The following is a 24,909-nucleotide window of genomic DNA, read 5'->3' as shown; positions in this document are numbered from 1 at the left end:
AGAGCGGCGGCTTCAGGAAGATGCCTGTGCTTCCAATGCTCGGCTTCACACCGTTCGAGGACAGAAGTGGGAATGAATCATTATCACACTCCACAAACGGCCCACTTCTCTCAGCGTTTGTCCGTCCACGATTTACAGTCGTATCAAAAGGCTTTGTCCTAACGTATCTGATGCGCCGCAGGAGGTGCTTAGAAGTTAATGGCGCACACATTTGGCTTTTACATCTCCCCCGGTTTTCCTGCGTCTAAATAATCATTAGCTGTGGCTTTAAGTCCGGCTCCTGAGTGACGGCAGCTCTTCGGGCCTCTGAGGTGGGAACGACAGAGGTGAGCAGGCTCCTCCTGGGACCCGGATCAGCGCAGCACCATTACTTCAGCCCCGTAAATCTCTGCTAATGGCCTGAGTGAGAGCGATGACACGTGCACCACAGCGCATCCTCCTGTCGGAGCCCGAGTCCGGTTTGTGCACGAGGTCGTGAAGTCCCCACCCGGAGCCCAAATGAGTGCACACCAGCAGATCCTTAAAAATTTATTGAAGGTAATGAAGGGTGAAATTATACGTGATATAAGTATAGGAAAACAACAAATAACCCTTGCATAGATCACAGACCATGCCTTTGTCATCATCTGACAAGCTGAACACATTGTAGCACAATCCTTGGTGAACACAACATGAACATGGCGGCTGGGTATCGTGACACAATCATAGTTTTTGCCTGTGGGTGGAGGGGAGAGCAGAAGAGTTCAACAGTCCTGTGAGCGATCCGCTCCAGCGCCTCCCTGCTCGCACGTCAATGTGCGCCGACAGAAACCACAAACTCATCCATCCGCACGTCCGACACAAAAAAGGTTTCACCTCTGCTCCCGTTCTGCCGGGCTCGGCGCCGCCCAGCGGGCCCTCGGCGCGCGCGGGCCCCGCTGGGACGCGACAGGCGTTTCCCACGGCGCCGCATCCCTAGAGTCTAGACCCAGACGGGTTCGGTCGCTCGACGGAGCTTTTCAGTCCTAAAACAGAGTTACAGCTTGAGAAACTAGCCCTTAGAGTCCTCGCCCACGTCCGGAGCCCAGCGAGCGCGACCCGAACGGGTCGGCGCTAAAGTGCTTTATACGAAATCCAGCAGGGGACACGTTTCCCAACGACGTCTGAACAGGGCCTTTAACCTGAAGCCTCGGTGCAGATGGACGCGAGGGTTTCTTTATTTTCACTGACGCAACTCTATTATAGTTGATCCACAACTCGAAAGGCAAAGCTCATGCAGTCTTCCATCAACCATGCAGGTTTTTTTTTTGCTCTTGGTAGTTTTCTGTAGATACATTATAGCAGCAGGTTTAGCAGCAGAGATGTAAATATGGCGTTTGAATTCATCCTTTTTGTTTCTTTCGAAACCAAAGACAGACTGTATGTTTTGGTTTTATTATCATGGACTGCCAGAGGAATGCTTTAAAATCCCACCACATGGCGTGTTCTTCCTAAATCACGTTACAGTACAAGTAAAAACACAATAGTTACTTGATTTCATGATATTTTTAGTTACTGGCATTTTTTTAGATCTCTGAAATTGAAGAGGTAAAAAGTGTGTAGGCCTCTTCTCTGACTTCCTGTCACACAGCTGAGCGGCTCAGTAAACTGATCATAGATCCTGTTTCTGTGCATTATGGGCTGTTTGTTCGGGGACTGTTTGACAGCAAACCTCTAGCAGCCGTGGCTCCTGATGTCAAAACAAACCATAAAGCCTGTAATTGGGTTTTCTGTGTGACGCAACAGTCACAGACTCTCAGACATCCAAAATAGTTAGAATCTTTTTTTTTACTAAAAAGCGTGTAAGAAACATTTTTTTTGTTATTGTATTGCTGTTATAAATGCATGTTTGTCTTGGTAATAGAATGCATAGCACCATCCATACATGCCCTCACAGCGAGAATAGCAGCGGCGTTGCTGAGTGAGGGGGTGTTCTCTGTGTGTTGTTCACCTCATGCAGGACATGATACACACATCACCGTTAGTGGAAAGACAAATTTGTGACTAAAGCGAACAATCGACGGCCGCATAATAATAATAATAATAATAATAATAATAATAATAATAATAATAATAATAATAATAATAATAATAATAATAATAATAATAATAATAATAATAATAATAATAATAATAGTATTAATTTTCTTGGGATATGTATTAAATATCGGGTAGTGGGTGTTATTGGCGTTTCTATTCTAGTTGAAAATCCCTGACACGAACGTGTATCTTTTTTGCTCTCATGATAAGTCATCTAAGCAAAGCTCTTAAATATTGACCTCGACTGAGGCAGGTGCTCTTCAGCAGATACAGTACCAAGATCAGTCCCACAGAAAATGATAAAACAGTGCCCAAAAACGAACCGAACAGCTACTACCATCACAGAGCAGGAACATTCTAGTCCAAAGCAATGAATGAAGGCTGGCTTCGGATAATATGGGATGGTACCATGACAACACCAGCAGCCCTGTGCTAGAGCCACAGAGGACACACGAAAGAAACGGGGACATTCAAGTAACACTGCACCTACTATCGCATGGAGGAAGTCTTCCTTACACTGAGTGTAGATTGATGTACAGTAACTGGAGTTTTTCAAGTAGTTATTACAGTTTGTCCCCAGTCCGTCTGCAACTGGTCCGTCTGGGACAAAACAACTGCATCTAAAGCGTGAGCAAGCAGGGCAGGAAAAAGGGCTCAAGCAACAGAACGAAGGGATTGTGCAAAGAGACGGGCCGCACTCTGGTGTGCACCATAATGCCCAAGGATTGCAGAAGAACACACACACACGCACACACGCACACACACACAGTCACCCAGGGTTAGTTCTGTGACACGACAGCAGCTCCAGACACCGGCCCTGTCCTGTCGTCTACACACTCACATACACGAACGAAAGGTCTGATTGTGCGCAGCTTTAAGTGGCAAAAAGGGGAGCAGGGTTGTGGTACATTAATCGTCCTAAGTGCTTGGGTAAAGGCTATGATTTGGGACGCTCACATTCAGAAGTGCACGATTGCAGTTTACACTTAAGGTTCCATTTTGCATTATGGTGTCGGAAGCCCTGCATTGAAGCTTGCGGCTGTGCAGCAAGTTTGCAATGACCTCGCTGAGGTAGAGACCCTGAAAGGACGCATGGAGCAGGAACGAAGCCACCCACACAAAGAAACCGCGTGAAACCCTTCACCCTCACTACGGGGAACATGCAGAGTACATTGCGTTGCTGCTTAAGGGCAGAGTTAAGTGCATGACAGCATGAACACTGGCCGCAGATTTTTCTCTTCACCTGCCGTTTCAATCATTAACATCATACGCGACATTGTAACTGAAGGTAAACCAGCTCAGCTGAACCTCACACACACCCCTGTACTGTACACAGAGGCACTTTCACTGGTCCTGTTGGCGGAAGGGGTAAAGGCACTAGCAACTAATGTCAGAAGACTCTGTAACATGAAGTGACATGAACAGACTCCAAAGGAAGACACGGACATGTGACATGTGACATGGAGATGGAAGCGTGACTAATAACATGTTAACTTTTCTTGTTCAAAGAATGTCCATGCACTTCACTATTGATGTAATACTGTAATTGGTGCTTATTATAATTATATGCAATTTTGTTACTATTATTCAGTTTCTTTGTCTACTTTTAAATGAGAAACTCTGCATCCTCAAGGTGGGTTTGGATATATTGGATTGCAATTCAGAAACATCCAGAGTCGGATTTCCTCAGCTCCCCTGACATCAGGGCACTGCAGGGTGCCTGAACTGCAACAAGCTGTATACTCATGTCATGCATTAAATATACCAGGATACAAAAGTACCTTAGTCGACAGACCATAATGCAGGTTACTTTTTTCATGCTATGATCTCGTTTTATGTACTGTTCCCTTACATTTAACATTCATTTTCTATACTCCTAAATGATTAGCATTTAAAATGAAAAAACTCATCCAGTGCACTCTGTATGAAAAGTGATGAGAAGGAGGTGATGGAGGCAGGTATCCAAAAGAACATCCTTTCCATTGTGTGCCAAATGTCTCATGCATGCCGATATCAAAACGGACAGTCTCTTATCATGCTCGAGTGAAGCTCACTTTATCGTTGTGCTGTGTTGCGTCTAAAGGGCATGGCATTGAATCACTTGGTGATATCACAATTACAGCGTCTGCTGGAAAACAGCAGCATTGCGGATGTCCGTGAAGCGAGCGGATCCCCGTCTGATTACATCCACACGCGAGGGCTCTGTCCTTCTCCCTTAAGGTGCTTCGCTGAATAGTAACTTCTTCGTGGGGACAAAGGAGCGAGGGGTTGGGGGTGTGGGGGGTGGTCGTGATGGGTAAGGGGGCCTGTCACTTCACTTCTTGGCGACTACCACTCGGCTGCAGATGCTTGCGTGGTTCTGCAGACGTTTCTGGTGCATTGTGCAACTTGCTGAAATGCTATCTGTACTCCATGCATAGGGTTTGAATGGTCGCGCCGCTGTCTGAGTTGACGGGGGCTGCTCCGCGTACATGTTGACATAATCACTGTTTTCCTTGTGGTATATATTTGTAGGATCGGAAGAATTCATTAATTAACTACTGTATAGTCTGTTTCCTTTCTAAATAGCTGAGCATATTCGTAGGCCTAATGCCATTGAGTGATCTGGGGCGGTACGATGAAGCATTCCTAACTGATGGTCTACTTCACATATGAAAGTCCTACAGGTATCCCAAAGTTCCTAACTAGTGCCTAAACATCTGTGAGCAGCTTGCTTTTATTTACACAGTTTTGATTGGCTATAGTGCAATTGCCAGTTCTGAGGTTCGCCTCCCTAAAGTTGTCGATGCTATTGTTTATGTCCCCGTCGATCTCCATGTACTCTGACTTGCTGACGGTGGACGAGCTGCGGCGGCTGGAGTTGGTTTCCGAGGGGATGTTGGGGTTGCTCACGTTGAGCAGCTGGGCCTGCTCCTCTCCCTCCGTCTCCCTGTGGTAGAAGTAGTTGAAGTTGGACACGATGACGGGCACTGGGAGCGCAATTGTCAACACTCCGGCGATGGCGCACAGAGATCCGACGATCTTGCCTCCTATAGTGACCGGAACCATGTCCCCATAGCCCACAGTTGTCATGGATACGACAGCCCACCAAAACGCGTCTGGGATGCTGCCAAAGTAGGATCCATGCTCCTCTGCCTCGGCGAAGTAGACAGCGCTGGAGAACAAGATGACTCCGATGAAGAGGAAGAAGATCAGCAGTCCTAGCTCCCGCATGCTGGCCTTGAGGGTCTGCCCCAAGATCTGAAGTCCTTTGGAGTGTCGCGACAGCTTGAAGATCCGAAACACCCTGACCAGACGGATCACCCTGAGAATGGCCAGAGATGTTGCCTGCTCGCCCACCCCCTCGTTCTCCGGGTCTTCAGCCAACTCTGTGCCGAGTGTGATGAAGTAAGGTATGATGGCCACGATGTCAATCGTGTTCATCATGTTCTTGAAGAAGGCCGGTTTGCTTGGACACGCCATGAAACGGACTATCAGTTCAAAGGAGAACCAGATTATACAGAGCGTCTCAATGACGAAGAAGGGGTCAGTGAGGATATTTGGCTTGTAGTACGTGGTGACGTTCCCCTTTCTTTCAAAGCGACCCGTCGAATCTCCTTTGAGCTGTGGTAAAGTCTCTAAACAAAATATGACTATTGAAATCAGGATCACCATCACGGACACTATGGCTATTCCTCTGGCCGTGCCAGAGCTCTCCGGGTGCTCAAAGAGGAGCCAGATCTGCCGCTGGAACTCCTTCTCGGGCAAAGGCCGCTCCTCCTCCCTGATGAAACCCTCGTCCTCGCGAAACTTCTCCATCGCATCCACTCCCAGTTCATAAAATTTGATTTCCTCCGAGAACATATCCAAAGGGACGTTGACCGGTCTCCTCAGCCGCCCCCCGGACTGGTAGTAATAGAGGATGGCGTCAAAGCTGGGGCGGTTTCTGTCGAAGAAGTATTCGTTCCTCAGGGGGTCAAAGTACCGCATTCGCTTTTTGGGGTTGCCCAGCAGAGTCTCGGGAAACTGTGAGAGAGTTTTGAGCTGCGTCTCAAAGCGGAGGCCGGCTATGTTGATGACGACCCTCTCGCAGCATTCGTGGTCATTGTGGTCTGGGGGGTAGGTGTCCTGAGGGTGTCCTGGGACGGCCGAGGTCTCGTCCATGTTATCTCCTGCTACCACGGTCATTTTGGGAGGAGGACGAGGAGAAGTTGCGTCGGGAAAGTGGCTGGTCTCACTGAGCAGGCATACAGGAGCAGGGGAAACGTTTCACTCCCCGGCTTCCCACGCCCCTTGAATTGCTGAAGACGTCCCCGGATACGAGGGGGCTGCTTGGCTGCTGTGCCTCAGTGCGGCTCCACTGCGGCTCTCGTCGACTTGACCATTGCCGCTCTTTAGTTCATCTGCTGCTGTTGTTGCTGCTGCCTCTGTCTCCCAGAGCGAGTGAGAGTGCGAGAGAGCAAAGGGGAGAGAAAGACAAAGAGAGAGAGAGAAAGAGAGAGTGAGGAAATAATGGGATCAAACAACCAAGAAATGTGCTGGCTCAGCATATTCTGAGCGTTATTTATTTATTTACTGCTCTCAGCTGGCAATTAGTGTAGTTACTGGGTTCAAATTAGCTTCCCTATCAATATATTACAATCTTTTTGTACCAAGAAATGAGGTTAGGGTGATTTTACATTACGTTATACACAGTCTTTTTAAAACTACTTCAACAGTTCTTTCCCGTGGTTCTAAGCTGCACTGCACTATGCCTGTCATACAGTATAATTGCGGTGTTTCTGTCTTAAAGGAGCATGACAGCGATTAATTCTACGCCAGTCTCCCCAGCTTGATTTATGACATCTGATACCGACATTACACCAAGTGAAGTTCATGCATATATCCTCAGGCTTGATGCAGAATTAAATACATTAAAGGAATCCTGAGAAACAGAAAATAATGCAGTAGTGTAATGTTTTCCCCTCTCCAGCAGTTGAAAATGTTCTGTATAATGTATAAGTCGGCAGTTTCTGTCTTACCGTGAGTTGTTCTTGAAAGGTCCTGAATTTGTCTTATCCTCGAGTAAAATCCTCCAACAGCAGGGCGCCGGTGAATGTCATGAGGCAACTTTACATTGCACCTGCAGGGGAAAAAGCAGCCCGGATCCTCACTGCGCTCATGCCGCCCGTGCAAGTGCCTAGAATGAGCTTTAAATGACTTTACAGGCGAGATGATACAAGAGCAAATCGGGTCTAAGGGAGACAGCTCGTGCTGGAAGCGGAGCGAGAAGAGCTGGTTGCAAAGCTGCAGCGTCAGTAATTGCTGGAGCGGCGGCACCGTGGTGTGAACAGCTTACTGTATACCGCAGGAGAAAATCTTGCGCTGCAATTCAGGGGGGGGTGAGATACATTAAGGGGCAATAAGCGAGCCCTTGACATTTCCAGACATCACTGCATCAGCAGAAATCTGCTGCCTTTCGCGAGTAGACAAGATGACGGGCACGATGTGTTTGAGCGCGGCTCGGAAAGCAGAGTGGTAAAAAAAATAATAATGTACAGTTACAGGACAGTCAGGAGCCGCGGCGAAGTCCGAGTGTTTGCTCCACACGCATGTTTCCCTGGGCTCTTTACATGGAAGTGCAGGGGAGGTGAGGAGAAAGAGGGGAGGGGTGAGGACAGGGGAGGGAGGGCAGCAGCAGCAGGAGGAGGAGTTGGAGGCTTTCGACGCAATGCAGACGGGCTCCGCTAAAACACGCCGCCAGAACTTCTCCACACACCACGAAAACAAGAGCGCGCGCGTGCCAGCACTGGCGCAATCTGACTGCAATAAAACCGACGGGATCTAACGAAAGCCACGCGGCGAACGATGCGAGACGCTGTCACGCACAACGGGCCGCCGTAGATGGGGAGATGAAATAAAGCAAACACGCCTAGAATTACTTTACATTATTTGACACTTAGGAGCACGAGGACACTAAGCTCTGTATCCTGAGCAGATACGATTGTCAGCACCGTGTCCGCAACCGTCAAATACGGGAACTCTGTGTTTTACGCGCCGATGCTCCGCAGAGGTTCCGTTTCAGCACCTCGGACAGCGCCGCTGATTGATTCACATCAGAAAACGAGAGGACGCTCGTCGTCATTACAACACAACGTGATAAAGTTTTGCACCGTCGTTGTGGATGGGGTGAACTGTGGGTAGATGTTTGTCAGGGCCCAAAAAGCGAGAGGCTGAGCTCGTCTGACTCAAACCTGTCGTCTGGCTTTTGAAAAACACAACATCAGCTGATCAGACTTCTATCTAATTTGTTTAAATGCCGAATGACCAAAAACCCGCCCACCCCCTACTTCATCATTATGACATTTTATTTAACGTAATTGGTTTCATGGCAAGACTGAGTCTGGGTGTGTCTCACATCATTCAGCACCTTTGCTTCTGAAAACAAAATCTGGAAATAGAAAGCAAACACAAGGGGTCTGTTTTCTGTACCACTGTTTATTTATAAAAAAACATGAAGTGAAGTTTACAGGTGTGTTTAAGTTAGAAAAATAAAAATTTTGTTGTATTTAAAGTTCATAAAGACTCGATGTCATGCAGACGTTTCCTCCAGCCAAGTTGTTTACAGCGAGCAGCAAAGCAATCTGAAAGTTTGTTACATCACAGAGGTAAGTTAAGGTTCCAAATGTGCATTAAACGCTGCATAAGAAGAGGGGAAAAAACAAACATGCTGCATTTACACGACACCTTTACACAAGGAACGCTGGTCATTTAAGAATTTCCTTTTTTCTAGTGGTGACACATGCACTTTGCGAGCGTTTCCGTCCTGAGATCTCTGTAGGCCACATCACTGGCCGTACAGGAATAGTCCATGAGAGTTCCAGGTTCTTGGAGAAGAACAGAATGCCACACTTGGCCTCATCGTCTGCTTCCTGCAAACAAACACAAACCCACTGTGTTAACGTACAGTAAGGGGGTGAGAGAACGCGGAGGCAGCTCACCTTCACAGGCTCGTAATGAGTCACACAGCATGATCTCCAGGGTGTAAGGCTCAGTGAGTGCACGCCAGCTGTAACAACAAGGCAACGCCGCCAATGTGTGTAGGACCCCCCATCGTCCACAGGAGGGCGCTGGGAGATCATTTATTCTGACCTCTGCGTGACATAGTGTTAATCTCAGAGACGTTGTCTAAGAACATTTGAGAACAGCGTGAATGAATTGTGGTTACGGCTGATCTCAACACGTGCGCGTCTTCCTTGAAAACAGTTGCTGTGGAATAATGGATCTCTGTGTACACACACACACACACACACACAAACACACACACACACACACACACACACACACACACACGACCTGTTGCTATCAACCCAACCGTAACAAAGACGTATTTTACTCAGTTCACGTGTCTGTGTCGCCCTCGTGCGCAGCCTTTACAGAAGGTTACAGAGGGTTCGATGTGACCATGGACTGACTTTATTTCTCATGTCAGTGTGAGAAAACATGGAGGAGGCAGGAATTGAATTGCTTTTCTCTTCCGTCATCTTGTGAATCAAGATTTCAAAATAAATGACGCCACTTTTCATTTAGATGACGACCCCGAGGCTGCACCGCGTGCGTAAAACACCACGCGACGCGAATAATGGCGAATAAAGTGAACTTACCGGCGCCACCGCCCACAGTACTTTACACGTCCGTCAGTTTCCCTGTGTAAATCTCCACTGGGTTCGTGTTCGGATCAGTCAGCGTCTCCAAGTCGTCGCTCCCCTGGTAGGACTCCGTCTTGGAGAGCGACTGTTTACTTTTGTTCGAGTCGCATTCACCAAACGAGGCCTGTCCGCAGGTCACGTGCACGTACGCGACGTTCTCTTCCTCCTCGTTCTCCCGGTGGTAGAAATAATTAAAGTTTGACACGATAACGGGAACGGGCAACGCGATGGTGAGCACTCCTGCGATGGCGCAAAGAGATCCAACAAATTTTCCGCCTATGGTGGAGGGATACATGTCTCCATAACCAACGGTGGTCATTGTCACCACAGCCCACCAGAACGCATCCGGTATGCTGGTGAATACAGAGTCGGGGTCTTCCACTTCCGCAAAGTAAACGGAACTGGAGAACAGGACCACGCCGATGATCAGGAAGAAGATGAGCAACCCCAACTCCCTGAGGCTCGCGTGCAGCGTTTGGCCGAGGATCTGCAGACCCTTGGAGTGTCTGGAAAGCTTGAAGATCCTGAAGACGCGCACCAGACGGATGACCCTCAGGATGGCGAGCGACGCCGCCTGCTGACTGCTGCCCTGGTGCTCGGCCAGATCCAGGCCCAGCGTGATGAAGTACGGCGCGATGGCCACGATGTCGATCAGGTTCATGATGTTCTTGAAGAAGACCGCTTTGCTGGGGCACGAGAGGAACCTCATGGTGAACTCGAACGAGAACCACACGATGCACAGGGTCTCCACCATGAAGAACGGGTCCGTGAAGAGGTGGGCCGCGGTGCCCTGTGCGCTGCCGTTGCCTGGGTTGTCCTGCACTGCGGGGACGTCTCTGAACTCCGGCAACGTCTCCAAGCAAAATATAATAATGGATATTAAAATGACCATAACGGACACGATAGCAATTATCCGCGCGGGTCCGGAGCTCTCTGGGTACTCGAACAGGAGCCACAGCTGGCGCTGGAACTCGTTGTTGGGCAGCGGGCGGTCCTCCTCCCGAGCCAAGCCTTCGTCGTCCCGGAACAGTTCTATGACCTCGTCCTCAAATTCGTAGAACTTGATCTCCTCCAGGAAAATGTCCACGGGCACGCTCACGGGCCTGCGGAGCCGCCCGCCCGACTGGTAGTAATAGAGGATGGCGTCGAAGCTCGGCCTGTTGCGGTCGAAGAAGTATTCGTTCCTCAGCGGGTCGAAGAAGCGCATCCTTTTACGCGGGTCCCCCAGAAGCGTGGTCGGGAAGCGCGACAGCGTCTTCAGCTGCGTCTCGAACCGCAGGCCCGAGATGTTGATCACCACCCTCTCGCTGCACTCCTGCTCCGCCGGCTCCAAGCTCCCAGCGTCTCGTAGCGCAGAAGTGGCGGCGACGGTCTCTTCGTGGTTCTCCGGGGGCACCACGGTCATCTTTTACCCCTCCGAGGGTAAACCCGTTCCTTCTCCCCACTCCTTCGCTCATGCAGCGAGAGAGAGACTCGGTCCCTTCGACTCCCAGGTCGCAGCCGTGCGCTTTGTTGAGCTCCAAAATAGTGGCGCCGTCGTGTTTCCCTCAGATTCGCTCCTCTGTAATGTCACCGTGCGGCCGTGCAGACGGATCCCCACTTGCATAAGCTGTACTGATGGCTATCATATTCACACCATTTTAAACTGCGAAGCCCCCCGCCCCAGCTAAGGCCAGATGACATTCGCTGCTGCTGCTGTCCCTCTTCACTGACTCAGTCGTCACCACTCAAATGTGATTCTCTTCATTTGAATCTCACGCTTACGTTTTTTTAGCCTCTATGTTTTTCTTATTTGTTAAGGTCGAGTCCTTTTTCAGATCCAGAGTCTGCAGGTGCCGCGTTCATGAAGTCTCACCCAGTCCAGTTCTGCTCTAAGCACAAAAGAAGCCAAAATAACATTCCCCATTAAAAGGCTCATTTGTGGGTAACTGATTGGACCCTCAGACAGTGATCTGGCCTCCGTTGGTCTCTGAGCTCCCGTGTCGTTAACTCCTTATCGCACTGAGCGGGTCCTGTTCTGTCACAGAGGTCCACTCTCCTTTTAGTCCTCCTTCCCCGGCCCGCTCCACCGCGGCCTATCTTTAGCCCCGTTTTTTTTTTTTTCCACTTTCACCGCCTTCATGAAGCTGTGTCACTCACGGCACCGGACACAGCAGCGCCACAATAATAGCGCGGGGGTGTGAATCATGCCTAAAACCATCCCAGAGGGTAGAAGCCGCCGCGCGGAACCTCGGTGTCACAGAGGAGCGAGCCTCTGCTGGTCGCGAGGTTGACCGGCGAGGAGCGGACGATTTCAGGGTCAGATGTCCGCGTCCCGACAGGGTGACGGCTGCGAACGCCGGCCGGACCGCTGAGCAATGTGCCGGGCCACGGCCGTCTCCATGGAAACCAGCAACACAAACAAACGGGTCCAAGCAGTATCTGCAGCAACTGCACTTCAGGATAATATTATTGTCATGTATGAGCAGAGGATGCACGTTTCCTGTTTTGACAGGACTTATAGGTTCATAGATAACAGTGACGGAATGTGGTACAAACATAGTCTGGGAGACACATGCCATGAGCTCAAAGCGAGGAACCTCCCTTCGGTATTAATGGCTCAACCTCTGACTGCAGGAGACCTCACTGGTGCAGTAACAAGACACTGTGGACTTACTCAGACCAGCACAACAAATAAAGCTTCAATCCACAGCAGCGAGAGTGATCGGTAATCGTTTCTGCGATTACGATTGCATAAATAATGCAAATATCAATAATAATAGTAGTGTGTGAATGTCTCAACAGCAACGCGCAGACGGTGCATTTCCTTTCTCAGCCATTAAAGACGTGAGGTAATCACAGTAGCAACTTGTCAGTGACTCCCCTTGGCTTTCACCTCCTCCCAGACCCCACGCCAAGTGTGTGTGTGTGTGTGTGTGTGTGTGTGTGTGTGTGTGTGTGTGTGTGTGTGTGTGTGTGCGTGCGTGCGTGCGTGCGTGTGTGTGTGTGTGTGTGTGTGTGTGTGTGTAGGTGTGTGTGTGTGTAGTTGTGTGTGTGTGTGTGTGTGTGCGTGCGTGCGTGCGTGCATTTGTGTGTGTGTGTGTGTGTGTGTGTGTGTGTGTGTGTGTGTGTGTGTGTGTGTGTGTGTGTGTGTGTGTGCGTGTGTGTGTGTGTGTGTGTGTGTGTGTGTGTGTGGGCGTATCCAGCGTTGCTATTAGCGCCATCGGTGAATGAATCCACAGGCCTGTGCACGTGGAGGCTGTAATAGGGCGAAAGAGGAGTTTTCTGGAGGTCAGACGCGCCAGTCAACAGCTCCCGTCCTTCTAGTGCTCCACGTGAAATAGAGGCACTGGAGCCGCTCTGACGTATGTTCTGTAGGCCGGCGATGACAGGGTCTCACGCGCTGGAATGAGCCCAAAGATGTAAGGTTACAGTGAGGCCTCCCATTCGAGCCGCTTCGCGTGAAGCCCTCAGACAAAGGCTTCACACAATCATAATTTACTTTACGTTTTTATTAAAATGAGAACTTAATAAATCAAAATCCATCTGATCATCATCTATTTGCTTCTCTAGCTTGTGTCAAACCAAAATGGGAAAAAATAAAATGTATTTTAAAGTATCACTAGAATATGAATAGTAGCTCATCATGTTGGTTGTTTTGTTTATGTTCTTTATGTGTGCGTGCGTGCGGGCGTGTGTGAGTGCTGCTAAATACAGCGCATGAAATAACCCAATACATGAACAGAACATCACACACACATTGAAGCTTTGAGCTGGTAAATGTGTTTGCAGTGTTTCTGTGTTTCCTTCTGCCACATGCGCCTCGCTCTCTGCTCTTCAGCGCCGGCGTCTCGTCCGCGGCGCGAGAAGCATGTGCAGCTGCAGCTAATTAGCGGCTTTCGCCCGCGCTGTGTTCGTGCTGTCCCGATTACCCAGTCGACAAGTGAGGGGCGCACGCGGCCTCCTCGGCCCGCGCCGTGTGGAGCCAGGGCTTCCACTGTGGAAAGCAGACACCCCACTCTAACTCGCTCCCACTTGCCAGGTCCTGGGCTTTGATAGCCGCCAATTTTAGCCCGCCGCCATCTGAAGTTGGTGCTCGTGTTTTTGCTGATAGGTAACAGAGTGCGGGAGCGAGGCGTGACACCGGACCCCTCAGATCCGGAGGGCAGGGTTCCTTGGAATCGCCTCCCGTTCCACGCCCACGCCAGATTATCATGTCACTCCTTGATCGAGCCTTTCCCTTTTTTAGTGCACAGCGTGCAACATTCAGCAACTGGGGGGGGGGGGGGGCGACTCGCAGGAGATCCACACATGGGTTGTTAATCACACGTCACTTCAAAGGCTTTAAAGATGGACTTTTATTGGTAACATTGTGTTCATACGCTGATTGACCTCTTGTTGACCTCTTAAGTGCCAGTTTGTGAGGAGTGAGGAGCCACCATCTATTCCCTCACTCTTCTCTGTCCCTGACGTTTACACAGTAAAAGCCTAGGCTACAGGAAATATCTTGAAACTCTGTCTTATCTTCATTTTTACACTTCTTTTTTAAATTTATAGACAAGAGACCATGTCCAAGGTGCAGCAGCTCTCGCTCTGATGATGCGTTTCCATGTTTTCTGCTTCCACTCAAGTCAAACAGCTGAAGCCTCTAAAGCAAAGAAACATCCACGCTGTACGTTTAAAAGCTCCTGTGAAGTGGGTATTTTTTTCCTGTGTATTTTCTTTACGGGTAGAACCATGTTTGCGCTGGCGTCCACAAGGCCTCGCTTGTTCAAAGGTTTATTCAGCATTAACATTTATGTTTGTTGTAACTCACCTGTCATGTCTCCACATGTTACAGCGAGCTCGGCAACGCAAACACACGGCGCTGACCCGCAGCGGTGGGTCAGGCCCGGGCCGGTGCCGGGCCGCCGGTGCCAGAACACTTCTCAATCCAAAGCTTCCTTTAATTTTTGAGCTGCACTCAGAGCTAAGATTCATCACGTTCCGATGGAGGCACCGAGGCCGGTTTTCCTCTCTGTGGGCTCCAGAAGCAGCCACTGGTTAACTGGTTTTGGGACGATGACAGCGCATGTTGAGCAGAGCTCATTACGTTACATGAGCCTGTAAAATACACATAATTCACTTTTCTTCATCAACAACATTATTTCAAGGCAATGGGTGCTGTAGTTTGTATAAATTAGATTTCCAAATACAAAAAGATGATGAGGAGATATTATATAATCGTAATAGTATATAATATTAGATAATAAATTATCTCTACTGTGGGCTTCCACAAGCGTAAATAAACACATGAACGTTAACATTAAGACTTTCAACATTGTATCTGCATATAAATACTTTTATACAGTATATGCTGTATTTTCAACTTTCACCAGAGCTGTAATTGAATCCAGCTCTGAGAGCAGCCCAGCGCTGTGGAACCTTAGAGACTCCTATAAATAACCAGGCTGGGCTCCTTCAACACTTGCCTATATGGCGCATGGAATGATTAGCTCATGGCAAAACCCCTCTGATCTTACAGCGTGTAGCCACAACTATTTTCTGTCAGCTATGTGCGTTGCTTAACTCTTGAAGTGTGTCAAGTATGTGGTCTCTTAGGAATTTACCAAATGTAGTTGATCTGTGTTGACCTCACGTATATGTACTAATGATTGTTGCTGCATAATGTGGCTGTAGTGGTGTAATATCAGCACCTTCTTTAGACAAGATTCACGTTTTGGCTTCAAACCGATGAAATTCTAAATCCATTCTCCAGGTATTCAGCGAAGTCACTCCGCTCTGCTTTCACTTAACTGAACAAGCACACGTGTTTCCGAGCTCCAGTGGCTGAATTAAAAAAAATGCATTTGAACTCGACAGTAAAAAAAAAAAACAGTCCGGTTTTGAAATTGAGACAAAGGGCAAGAACACGTTTCACAACAGGTGTGTTGACGATAGCTGATCTGGCGTCAGCGCGTTCAACGTCAGGTGTGCTGGTCCCAGACCAGGTGGAAACGCTCCCTTTTCAGACACAAACTCCCGTGATATGAGTGTGATATGTGTGACAACGTCTCTCTACTGCTTCTCTACCTCCAGTTGAGCAGATTGATTAGATTAGATTAGATTAGATTAGATTAGATTAGATTAGATTAGATTAGATTAGATTAGATTAGATTAGATTAGATTAGATTAGATTAGATTAGATTAGATTAGATTAGATTAGATTAGATTAGATGCGCTGTTCAGTCTCAAATCTGCCCGTTTCCGTTCTATTCTAGAATAGTAGTCGTCTTCTGTTATTTGTCCAGAAGTCTTTTTCTCTTTCTCATGTTTTTGGAACAATAACGTACTGACGGTGAATTTCAGCTTGGTCCAATCCTCTTTATAATATTTGTGTAAAAAGTAGCTTTTCATATTTCCTTTTCCTATTTCATCCAACCTGTGATTTGGAAGGATTTGTTGTCTCAGCCTCACAAACGTGAATATCTGTGCTTCCAAAACAGATCCCACGATGGGGCTTTAGCTTTTGGGGATGTGACAGCCGTGCAGCACGGTTCAGTAAGTGTGCTTTTGTGAACAAAGAGAACAACAGGCATCTTACTTTTACAGTCTATTCTGCTGTTTGTTATGTGTAGGATGTTGTGGCCCTCACAATCATAAATGACTGTTATTTGCAAACATCTGAGTTGTGAGGGAAGGTGTTGTTGAAGAACGGCCTGTGGGTCATTTAAAGCATGAGCTGAACTAAAATTAAAATTAAATTTTTTGCTTTGTGATGTTTTAGAGCAAAGATTGATGCGTTTTCATAGTTGACTTCATGAAGTCTGGAGCACCGTCAGAAGAGAGGGGCCTCACATCCTGTGCTTACGTTAAACATGGGAGCTGTAAACTACCAAACTTGCTTGCTGCAGAACCATCTCCACACACCACAGCACCCTTCACTGCAGATGAGCGGTGTGAGTTGGGCCAGCTGCCATCGCCGTACGCTGAGGAGAAGGCCAAAAGTCAGGGGTGAGTCCATCAAGGGAGGGGCAGCTCGTCTTCTGTTACTGAGCTAATGCAACCAAGTCGTTTTATTCCCTTTCGCAATCTCTTTGCTGTTTATTACAGCTCCTGCTCCGGGTCTAACTTGGAATATCCAGTTATGGCGGAAAAAAATGTTAATCTAATATTAAGATTTATACCTTTCAGACTTCAGTTTGTTTATTACTGAGGTTGCAGCAATCATAGTAAAGAGGGTGTGAAGTAAACACAAGAATTATCACCAACATCTGTACTGATAAACGAGCGCACAACACATCATTTCATAATTAGTTTTATTTAATGAGAAAGTTCATTAAGATCAAGATTTCCTTTGCTAGAGACAAAAGAAGCAACACAGGTCTGTGACCTGTGTAAAATGCAGATAATCCTTTTAAATGTATTGCAGTAAAACATGTGAAGCAAATGAATCAACCTTGTTCTAAAGGAGGAAAGTGTTAACAGACGTATTAAAATAAGAGCATCATCAGATTCACTGTTTCACCTTTCATGAGCAGGAAGTGATTTTGTCTTGTTGGCACAAAGTAAATCTGGTACAGAATCCATCTTATCTCTGACTTGCAAACGTTTAGACAGTATAACAAAGTGTAAAAAAGAAACAATTAAAATTAAAAATCTTTTGAGATTTATATTTTATATATTTCTTTTAGACTTTTCTTGTAATAAGCTGTAATCATCAAAGTAAAGTTGTTTTAGTTCCTGATGTTGTAATTTTGTATTTATAAAAGAAATGTTTAGCGCCACAAACGCAACATCAGATGCTTGAAGTGCTATTTTTCCAGCATACGAAGCAAAGGGACAGTTGGAGTAACCGATCAAAACGCTCCAGACACCACATTACCTGATCCTTGAAATGCAGAGCACGCGATCGTCCGTCGTCACCTAAAGGGCGGCGCCGCTAAAAGCTGTCTCCGCTGACGCTGGTGACCTGCGGCTGCACCCTGTTCCGGCTGCAGCTGAAGAGCCAGGCCGCCCTCCGGTGGCGCCGGGACAGCAGCACGTAGAGCACGGGGTTGACGCAGGGGTGCAGGTGCTGCAGCACGGTGCAGATGAAGTAGAACGTCTCCCAGGCCTGCCCCTGCTGGTACAGGCCCAGGTACACGCACAGCTCCAGCACGTAGCCGGGCAGCCAGCACGCGGAGAAGGTGGCGGCGGCCAGGAACACCATGAGCGAGGCCCGGCGCGTGTTCCTGGCGCTGGACAGCGACATGACGGGGCTCCGGTGAAGGAAGAGCGCCAGGCGGACGTAGTTGAAGGCGATGACCGCCATCGGGACGAAGTAGTAAAGCACAAACTGGCTGAGCACCACCTGGTAGTGGTGCTCGTGGATGGTGGGGAGGCACAGGTCGGACTCCACGCTCTCCTTGGTCGCGAACATCCTCAGAGGCAAACTGATGAAGAAGCTGAGGGCCCAGACCAGGGCCAACATGAGGACCACCAGGTCCATGGTGGGCGGCTGGTAGGGGTTGGTGATGATCATGGCCCGGGCCAGGGACACGGCGCACAGCGAGTAGGTGCTGGCCGCCAGGCTGAAGGCCAGCAGGAACTGGTAGACCTTACAGGAGGTGTCCCCCAGCGGCCACGAGCGGCTGATGGCCGAGTGCACGGTGAGGGGCACCAGCAGGAGGCTGAGGAAGTCGGCCAGCGTCATGCTCAGCAGCAGCACGTCCAGCCGGTTGCTGCGCAGCGTGTTGTACTTGGCGAACAGGGAGAAGACCGCGAGGTTGGCACAGAGCCCGGTGCCCAGGATCACGCCGCAGGTGCAGGCGAAGATCAGGCCGTAGGCGTTGGCGTCGGCCATGGCGTCGCCGCGGCGACCTCACCTCAAGCAGCAGCGGAATCCATCAGTGGGGTCGCTCGGAACGTCGTCATGGTGATTTATGAAGCGGGACCCGTTCTGAAGCCGCTAGAGCAGAATACACAGTGGACATGTAGAACCTTGTGTTACATCATATATAGCAACCGCATCTGAGGCGTGTACTTATTTTTGTTGACAAACTCACCATCGCTGCTCCTCAGAGTCGCGTCTCCTCCTCACGCCGAGGCCCGGAGACCCGTCCTTCAGACGCGTCCATCTTTCCAAACTGCACCGAAGGACCCGGAGGTGGCAGCTTCCCGTGACTCATTACAAAGTGAGCAGTGCAAACATCGCTCAGATCCCATCGATTCCACTTGACTGAGCTTAAAGAGAAACAAGCACCAGCTGCTGCGCGACGGAGGCTTTCTGTTTGAGTCGAACAGAGAAGCCGCATGTCTTTTTGTGTAATATTTGGTTTTTAGTTTAAACCTGCTTCACTGTAAGAATATTCATCCCCCACGCTGGTGAACTGTTTGAAGGACAGGGCGTTCAGTCCAGCGTTCAGCGTTCAGCGTTCAGCGTTCCGCCCGTTCTCTGGAGATGTCAATGTGGGACTCCATTGTTTGATTGATTTCCTCTGTGTGAGCTGCAGCCTTCTGATGGCAGCTTTATCAGCCTTTCCATGACATTTATGACTCTGTGTCAGCTAATGGCCCGAGCCGTACACCGTGCTCTTAGCACAGGATATCGCTGACGCGGGTGCATTTCCTCCATTACCGTTTGGTTTGCAGCCGCTTCCAAACGTCACATTCTCAAGCAGTTTAAATAAACTTTACATTAAATAAACTCATTTCTGGTGAACAATAAACACAAGAATCGAAATATTTCTAATGGCTACATTTTTAATGGATGATTAACTGGAAACATGTACTGTACATTGAGCTCAGTGCAAGTCAGGAATGCTGAAGGAATCTGACCTGGGCTTGTTCTACAAAAATATAAAACTATAAAGTAAAATGATGCAAGTGGGTTTGTTGAAGCATCCAATAAGTTACATACAGTAAAGGATCTGAGGTGGGACGGGGTAAAGATCAAAAATCAACCACAAAAGAACATTTACAGGATAGAACTAAAGTGCATCATGGAATTTAGTCAGCAGTACCGCGATTCACACAGTTCACAAAATAAATATACACATTCAAAGTGAAATAAATTACACCAGAACAGGTCAGATGTGTTCACTGAACTCCACAAAAACGAAGGAAGACTCAGCTTTCTATCTTACAATGTTACATCAGATTCAGGCAATAAATAGTCCCTTCTTACCGATGACAACGCGGCGTTAAGAAGTAAACCAGGTTACTATGATCTAAACAAATATGAACCTAAAAGGTGTGAAATATGAGATGAAAAGACAAACGTACAGGTGTGAAAAATACTACTACACAAGCTCAGACCCCGGGTCCGGATGAGCCGTGAATCAAGTTTGTCAGAGCTCCGCTTGGCTGATCGGAGGTTCTCGCGTCAGTGTCTTGGGCCGGGCCCGTCTCCCTCCGGCGTCCGTCACGGCCGCCCCGTGGACCGCGTGCGCCGGCGCTTCCTGTCGCTCTCCCTGCGCCGGCCGAGCCGCGCCTTTTTCTTCCTTTTGGCCAGCTTCAGCGGCTGCTCCTTGTTGGTCTCCTGCGGCAGGTTGGGCCCGGCCCCGTCCGGCCCGTAGCCGTCGGGCAGGTTCTTGGTGGCGCCGGAGGGCTTCTGGTGCAGGGCGCCGCCGCCGAAGCCCCGACCCGGGGCTCCGCTCTGCGTTTGCTCGTCGGCCGTGTGCACCTCCTCCAGCAGCTCCTGCAGCCACGTGCGACGCTTGAACTCCTGCAACGAGCGACCCTTGTCATGCATCAGCTGAGCGTGGCCCACTGACCTCCTCCTTCAGGCAAAGGACAGAGGCAGAATTAACATCTACAGGAAGGCTTGACATTCTGAAACTGCACGATGGTTCAGTTCCATCAGCAATGGAAGAAATGTGAAAGAATTCATAACATAATCTCAAAAACAGGCTTTTTGGATCAATCTGTTTTGTGATTTAATGTGACAAGAAGCATTAAGTAAATTTGCAGGAGCTTGTTGCAGACTCGGGAGGCATGAAACTTAAGGCAAAACTCTCCAGCTCAGTAGGTGGCAGCATAAACAAGTTTGAGAATCATCACTAGACTGAGCTGGAGAGAGAGAGACAGAGAAGAGTGAACTGCAACTCAACGTGGGGCGGCAGCGCTCTCCCACATATTTAACTTCAGCCAGTTCCATATGGCACAAAGCTTAAGATGCAACGTGAATACGAGGAGAGTAACTCACGCTCTGCTGCTAAGCGCATCCGCTGGTCTCCCATCAAGAGTCAGGGGAGAGCACAGCAGGAGCACAGCCAGACTCCAGCCGTGAAGCATGACCACAGAGCACATCCTGCAACCAAAGGAGCGTTAGCTGTCACCTTCAGTAGCTGAAGGAACCCTTCACCGCTTAATGTGAGGGAGCTGAAAGCTTAGAAGATTACAGAAGAAACCCAGACTTACATGGTGTGACAATCCAAAGGGGAGCCTGCAGTCCCTTTGAGATGAACTCGTTCAATTATTCAATAGAATGTAAGTCAGCTATTTGGTTTACTCCAGTTTGGCTAATTCAGCAACAGTTTCCGGGTCCATTTATGTGAAAGCAGTCTGGGAAAATCCCCTCCGAGAGCGCTTCATCCATTTGCCTCCCACCAGTGTGTGTGGAGCTATTTATTTCTCCCCGGCGTCACAATTAAAACGCGGACGAGGCGCGAGCAGCAGCCCATCGGCCGCAGATCCTCCGAGTTCCCGCTAATCTCACGGAAAGCGGCGCCCGAGCATCTTCTCTGGTGGCCGGAGCCGAGAGCGGAGCCGAGGGGCTTTTCAGTGCAGCGCTGTAAACGGGTGTGAGTCAGTCTGAGCGAGTGACAGAGAGGAAGGCGAGCCCCGGCGCTACCTTAGCCCCTACCCATTAAGTCCAGTCCAAACTCCCTCCCTAACCTCCAGCTCCTGCCTCTCTCTCCCCCGAAGCGCGTGGTCACACCTGCTGGGACGAGGTGGTGCCAGTGCAGCGTCGACAGGCACGATGCACGGGGTCACTGAAGACGCTGCAACCAAGCGCCGGCCCGGACACCCAGCCATGCAGATAGCGGTCCGTTACCAAGCAGAGAGGGCGCCGTGAGGAGCGGGCAGAGCCTCCAAAACAAACAGGTCTAACGGGTCTGACCACCGTCCCAGGGGAGACGACCGTAACCTCAGAGAAACCCAAGCCACAGCCTCCAACTGCAAACCAGCAGCCCACCAAATGGTTACAGTGGGCTGTGAGGAAGCCATGCGCAGCCCGGGCTGTGGTTTCGTGTTCATAATGTCATAAATGTGTGCTGGAGAGGCAGCGCCGCTCCGCTCCTTCATAAATATGCATGGTGTTTGCTTATTTCCACGAGAGGTGGCGTTTTATTATGATGGTGAAAAGAATTTTTGAATTTTACTGGATAAAATGACTGTTTGTTATGAATCGTTGGATTCCTGTTAGATATTTTTGAGCTGAGGTGATAAATCTTTTAAGGGTGTTGATCAGTTGAGGGCAAACAACTAAACCAAAGTCCTGATTCGCTTCAACAATGGAGTTGTTTAAGGCCCAGACCCCCTGCTGCCTCCTAATTTCACCGTTTGTCTCCGACTTCCAACGCTTCAACTCTCAGTTGGGGAAAAATGCCTCATTTGAGACTTTACCTGCAAAAAACATGAAAAAAACCCCAACAAGTGGCGTTTCCTGGCAGACGCAGGCCACAGACGCGGAGCCAGGAAAGCTGCTTTTGATTCACGCTAAATTGCACACTCAACACGGAGCAGTATTTTTCATCCCGCCTGACTTTCACACGTACAGAACGTGTCCACACCCACTGCTCATACCCACGGCTTCGCGTGTTCTACCCATCGGCCGCGCCCCGCCCTCTTATGTCACCGGCCCTGTTGGCGCCGCTTCTCCCTCCAAGAAGCAGCAGGTTCTATGGAACGTGACACTGATCCAGGTCCGGTATCGGCTCATTGTGACCACAAGTCCTCAGAAGCGAATCGAGCCATTAAAGCAAACAGCGTTACACACGTGTCACACTGAGCGCTGGCATCTCATTAAGCGTGTGTGGTGCGTTCAGGGACAGGACAGGGTGTAGGTCACCTGCATTCCAGAAGGTCAGAGCTCAAAAACCTGCACCATAACCTCCTGTATGTCACTTTGTGTGTTTAGCTGCGCAGAACAAGCCATTTCAGCGTTTAACCTCCGCATGATGCACGTTGGGCTTTGATCATTCAGCTATTGGTTCACATAGGAACTTTAGGTTTGTTTTCCTGGAAAGCGTCACTTGAAAAATTACATTTGCAGAGTTCCTCCTTTCTCCTAATGGTTTTTTAATGGCAGCTCGCTGTATGGGCCATTTCAGTTGGTCCATTTAGAGCGGGCTTTATAATGTCATGTTGTGGGCAGTTGGAAGAGTCCGCTGCTAATCATTCACACCTACTAATCATAACTGTCATGGCAGGAATGTTCTTTTTTGTCTTTACCTACTCCTGGCTCAGCTACCGAGGCGGCGTGTTATTAATGAAAGCCCAGTAGACTCCGCTTCAAGTCGCTGCAGTCTGTTTTCTTTTCCGCCGGTGGTTTATTGTTGCGTAAAACGTGACTTTTCTGAAGTTTGTGTCTCGTATTAAAAAATCAGCCGACAGCAGATTTGACGTGCTCTGAGAACCAGCTCTCAAGAACTAAACTCTCTTCAAGATGTGGCTGAGGATTCAGCAGCTCGTCTGGTCTTTGGAGGTTGCGGGGGCCGTGAAGTCTCTCAGACGGTGCTGTTTGTCATTCGTAGGTGAAGGCTCATACGCTCAGAGACCCTTTAATCATGTTACCAAATCCTCACTTTAACTCTGTGTAGGTAGTGAGGTTATTGATAAATACTACATATTGGAAATTCTACCAAGGTGGGTTTGAGTTCAGATTTTTGCTTCGTAAATTGGCCATTTACTAACAATTACTATAGTTATTTTTGTAACAAACATAGGTGTAAAAACAGGATTAATATTTTGTTAGAAGGTTCAAGGTTAAAGGAATAGTGACCATCCACATGATGTGGATCTTATTTTTCCAAATATTTACTTTTTACTCTTAATTTCCAGACTCTTAGTTGCTGTTTCCAGCATCATTTGCAGACTTTTAAATTACGAGCGACACCGCACAATGGACAGTGTAGTCAGGAAGCCAGAGGAGGGTCAGTGCTCCACACTCTGAGAGGCGTACATCCTGAATATTACCTAATTCCTGCTCAGGGTTACACAAACACGCTTCTCTTTTTTTTTGGTGCCTTTATTTAATCGGAAAGTAGCTGTAAGATCCGTCCGTTGCTGTTTTGCTGTTTGATATACGATAATCCTCCTCAGGTATGGTTCCTGGGCCCAGTTTCTTATTTACAGCTGCTTTTTTAAATGTTAACCATAAATGTCAAGCTTCTGGAGACAGAGAGTCTGGGAGGTCCTATCAGGACAAAACCGTGTTGTCCAGACTCAGTCCAGAGCACAGGTACATTAAATCATTATTTTTTTAGACAGGAAATATCTGCCACTGGACATTTTGCCTGTAAAATGTGTTTCTAAGATGAAGTGATTACCGCCTGGCACAACCGCTCTCTCATCAGAGTGTTTGAGCTTGTTTCTAGTGCAAACTTTAAATGTTGTTCGTCTTGTGATTAAACCGTGTTTGATGGCGGCGTACGTGTGATTTCAAAAAACAGACAAACAACTCCTCGTGAGCTGCCCACCGCATTAGCATTTCTGCCTTGGCAGATGCTGCTGGTGGTGGTGGTGGGGTGTCTGACTGGCAGCCTCTCTGCTTGGCCCCGAGCGCCCCCCCCCCAGGCCAAACCACAAGCTGCCCCGTGTCCTACGCCGGCCTATAACTCTCTGACCTCAGAGGCAGATCCCAGGCCAGCTGGACGCCGCCCGAAACCCCACGCATTCACCACACGGCCACGAGCAGCGCTTCAGGCCCGGAGCTCCGGTAGCGGGTTAGCATGCGCCGTTTACATGCGACATAAATCCAACCGCGGGGCTTCGCGTCTTGTGGCTTGTGGCGACGAAGCCGCCGAGAGGCCGCGTCCGCCGTTTTTGAAACCCGCCACAAGTCCGCGCGCCTCACGCCGCACCGCTCGCTCCACAAATTGTGCGATTTCACATGGCCTCAGCCTCCCGGCGCAAATTGGAGAATCAATAGAGGCCTGATTGAGAAGACCACACACGCGGCGGCGCAGTAATGACGGGCCGGGGCCTGTTTGTTTGCACAAGCGAAGAGCAGGCTCAA

At 48.9% G+C, this 24,909-nt stretch overlaps 4 protein-coding genes across 5 annotated transcripts; all 4 read right to left on the bottom strand.

Annotated features, from left to right (window-relative positions):
• Positions 1–515: 515 nt before the first annotated feature.
• Positions 516–7,677, bottom strand: kcna1a (potassium voltage-gated channel, shaker-related subfamily, member 1a). Its single transcript, XM_029154468.3, has 2 exons — positions 7,059–7,677; positions 516–6,464 (listed from the first exon to the last, which is right to left on the bottom strand). Exon 2 carries the CDS (start codon positions 6,223–6,225, stop codon positions 4,750–4,752), a length of 1,476 nt encoding a protein of 491 aa, XP_029010301.1. The 5' UTR covers positions 6,226–6,464; positions 7,059–7,677; the 3' UTR covers positions 516–4,749.
• An 817-nt stretch (positions 7,678–8,494) lies between these two features.
• On the bottom strand, positions 8,495–11,815 carry kcna6a (potassium voltage-gated channel, shaker-related, subfamily, member 6 a). 2 transcript variants are annotated; one of them, XM_055509801.1, is made up of 2 exons: positions 9,681–11,815; positions 8,495–9,170 (listed from the first exon to the last, which is right to left on the bottom strand). In XM_055509801.1, exon 1 carries the CDS (start codon positions 11,128–11,130, stop codon positions 9,703–9,705), a length of 1,428 nt encoding a protein of 475 aa, XP_055365776.1. In that variant the 5' UTR covers positions 11,131–11,815; the 3' UTR covers positions 8,495–9,170; positions 9,681–9,702. The 2 variants fall into 2 exon arrangements, with proteins under 2 accessions (XP_055365776.1, XP_029010676.1); XM_029154843.3 differs by having other exon boundaries at positions 8,495–8,948; positions 9,681–11,813.
• Positions 11,816–17,005: 5,190 nt separating this feature from the next.
• On the bottom strand, positions 17,006–19,038 carry LOC114857611 (galanin receptor 2a). Its single transcript, XM_029154248.2, has 2 exons — positions 18,731–19,038; positions 17,006–18,633 (listed from the first exon to the last, which is right to left on the bottom strand). Exon 2 carries the CDS (start codon positions 18,526–18,528, stop codon positions 17,626–17,628), a length of 903 nt encoding a protein of 300 aa, XP_029010081.1. The 5' UTR covers positions 18,529–18,633; positions 18,731–19,038; the 3' UTR covers positions 17,006–17,625.
• A 385-nt stretch (positions 19,039–19,423) lies between these two features.
• On the bottom strand, positions 19,424–22,059 carry LOC114857430 (parathyroid hormone-related protein-like). The gene is made up of 3 exons (XM_029153907.3): positions 21,087–22,059; positions 20,872–20,976; positions 19,424–20,446 (listed from the first exon to the last, which is right to left on the bottom strand). Coding segments are annotated over exons 1-3 (465 nt in total). The 5' UTR covers positions 21,089–22,059; the 3' UTR covers positions 19,424–20,088.
• Positions 22,060–24,909: the final 2,850 nt, after the last annotated feature.

The sequence above is a fragment of the Betta splendens genome, chromosome 6, assembly GCF_900634795.4.
Source record: "Betta splendens chromosome 6, fBetSpl5.4, whole genome shotgun sequence".
Lineage (NCBI taxonomy): Eukaryota > Metazoa > Chordata > Actinopteri > Anabantiformes > Osphronemidae > Betta > Betta splendens.
This window is presented reverse-complemented; position numbering and strand designations above follow the sequence as displayed.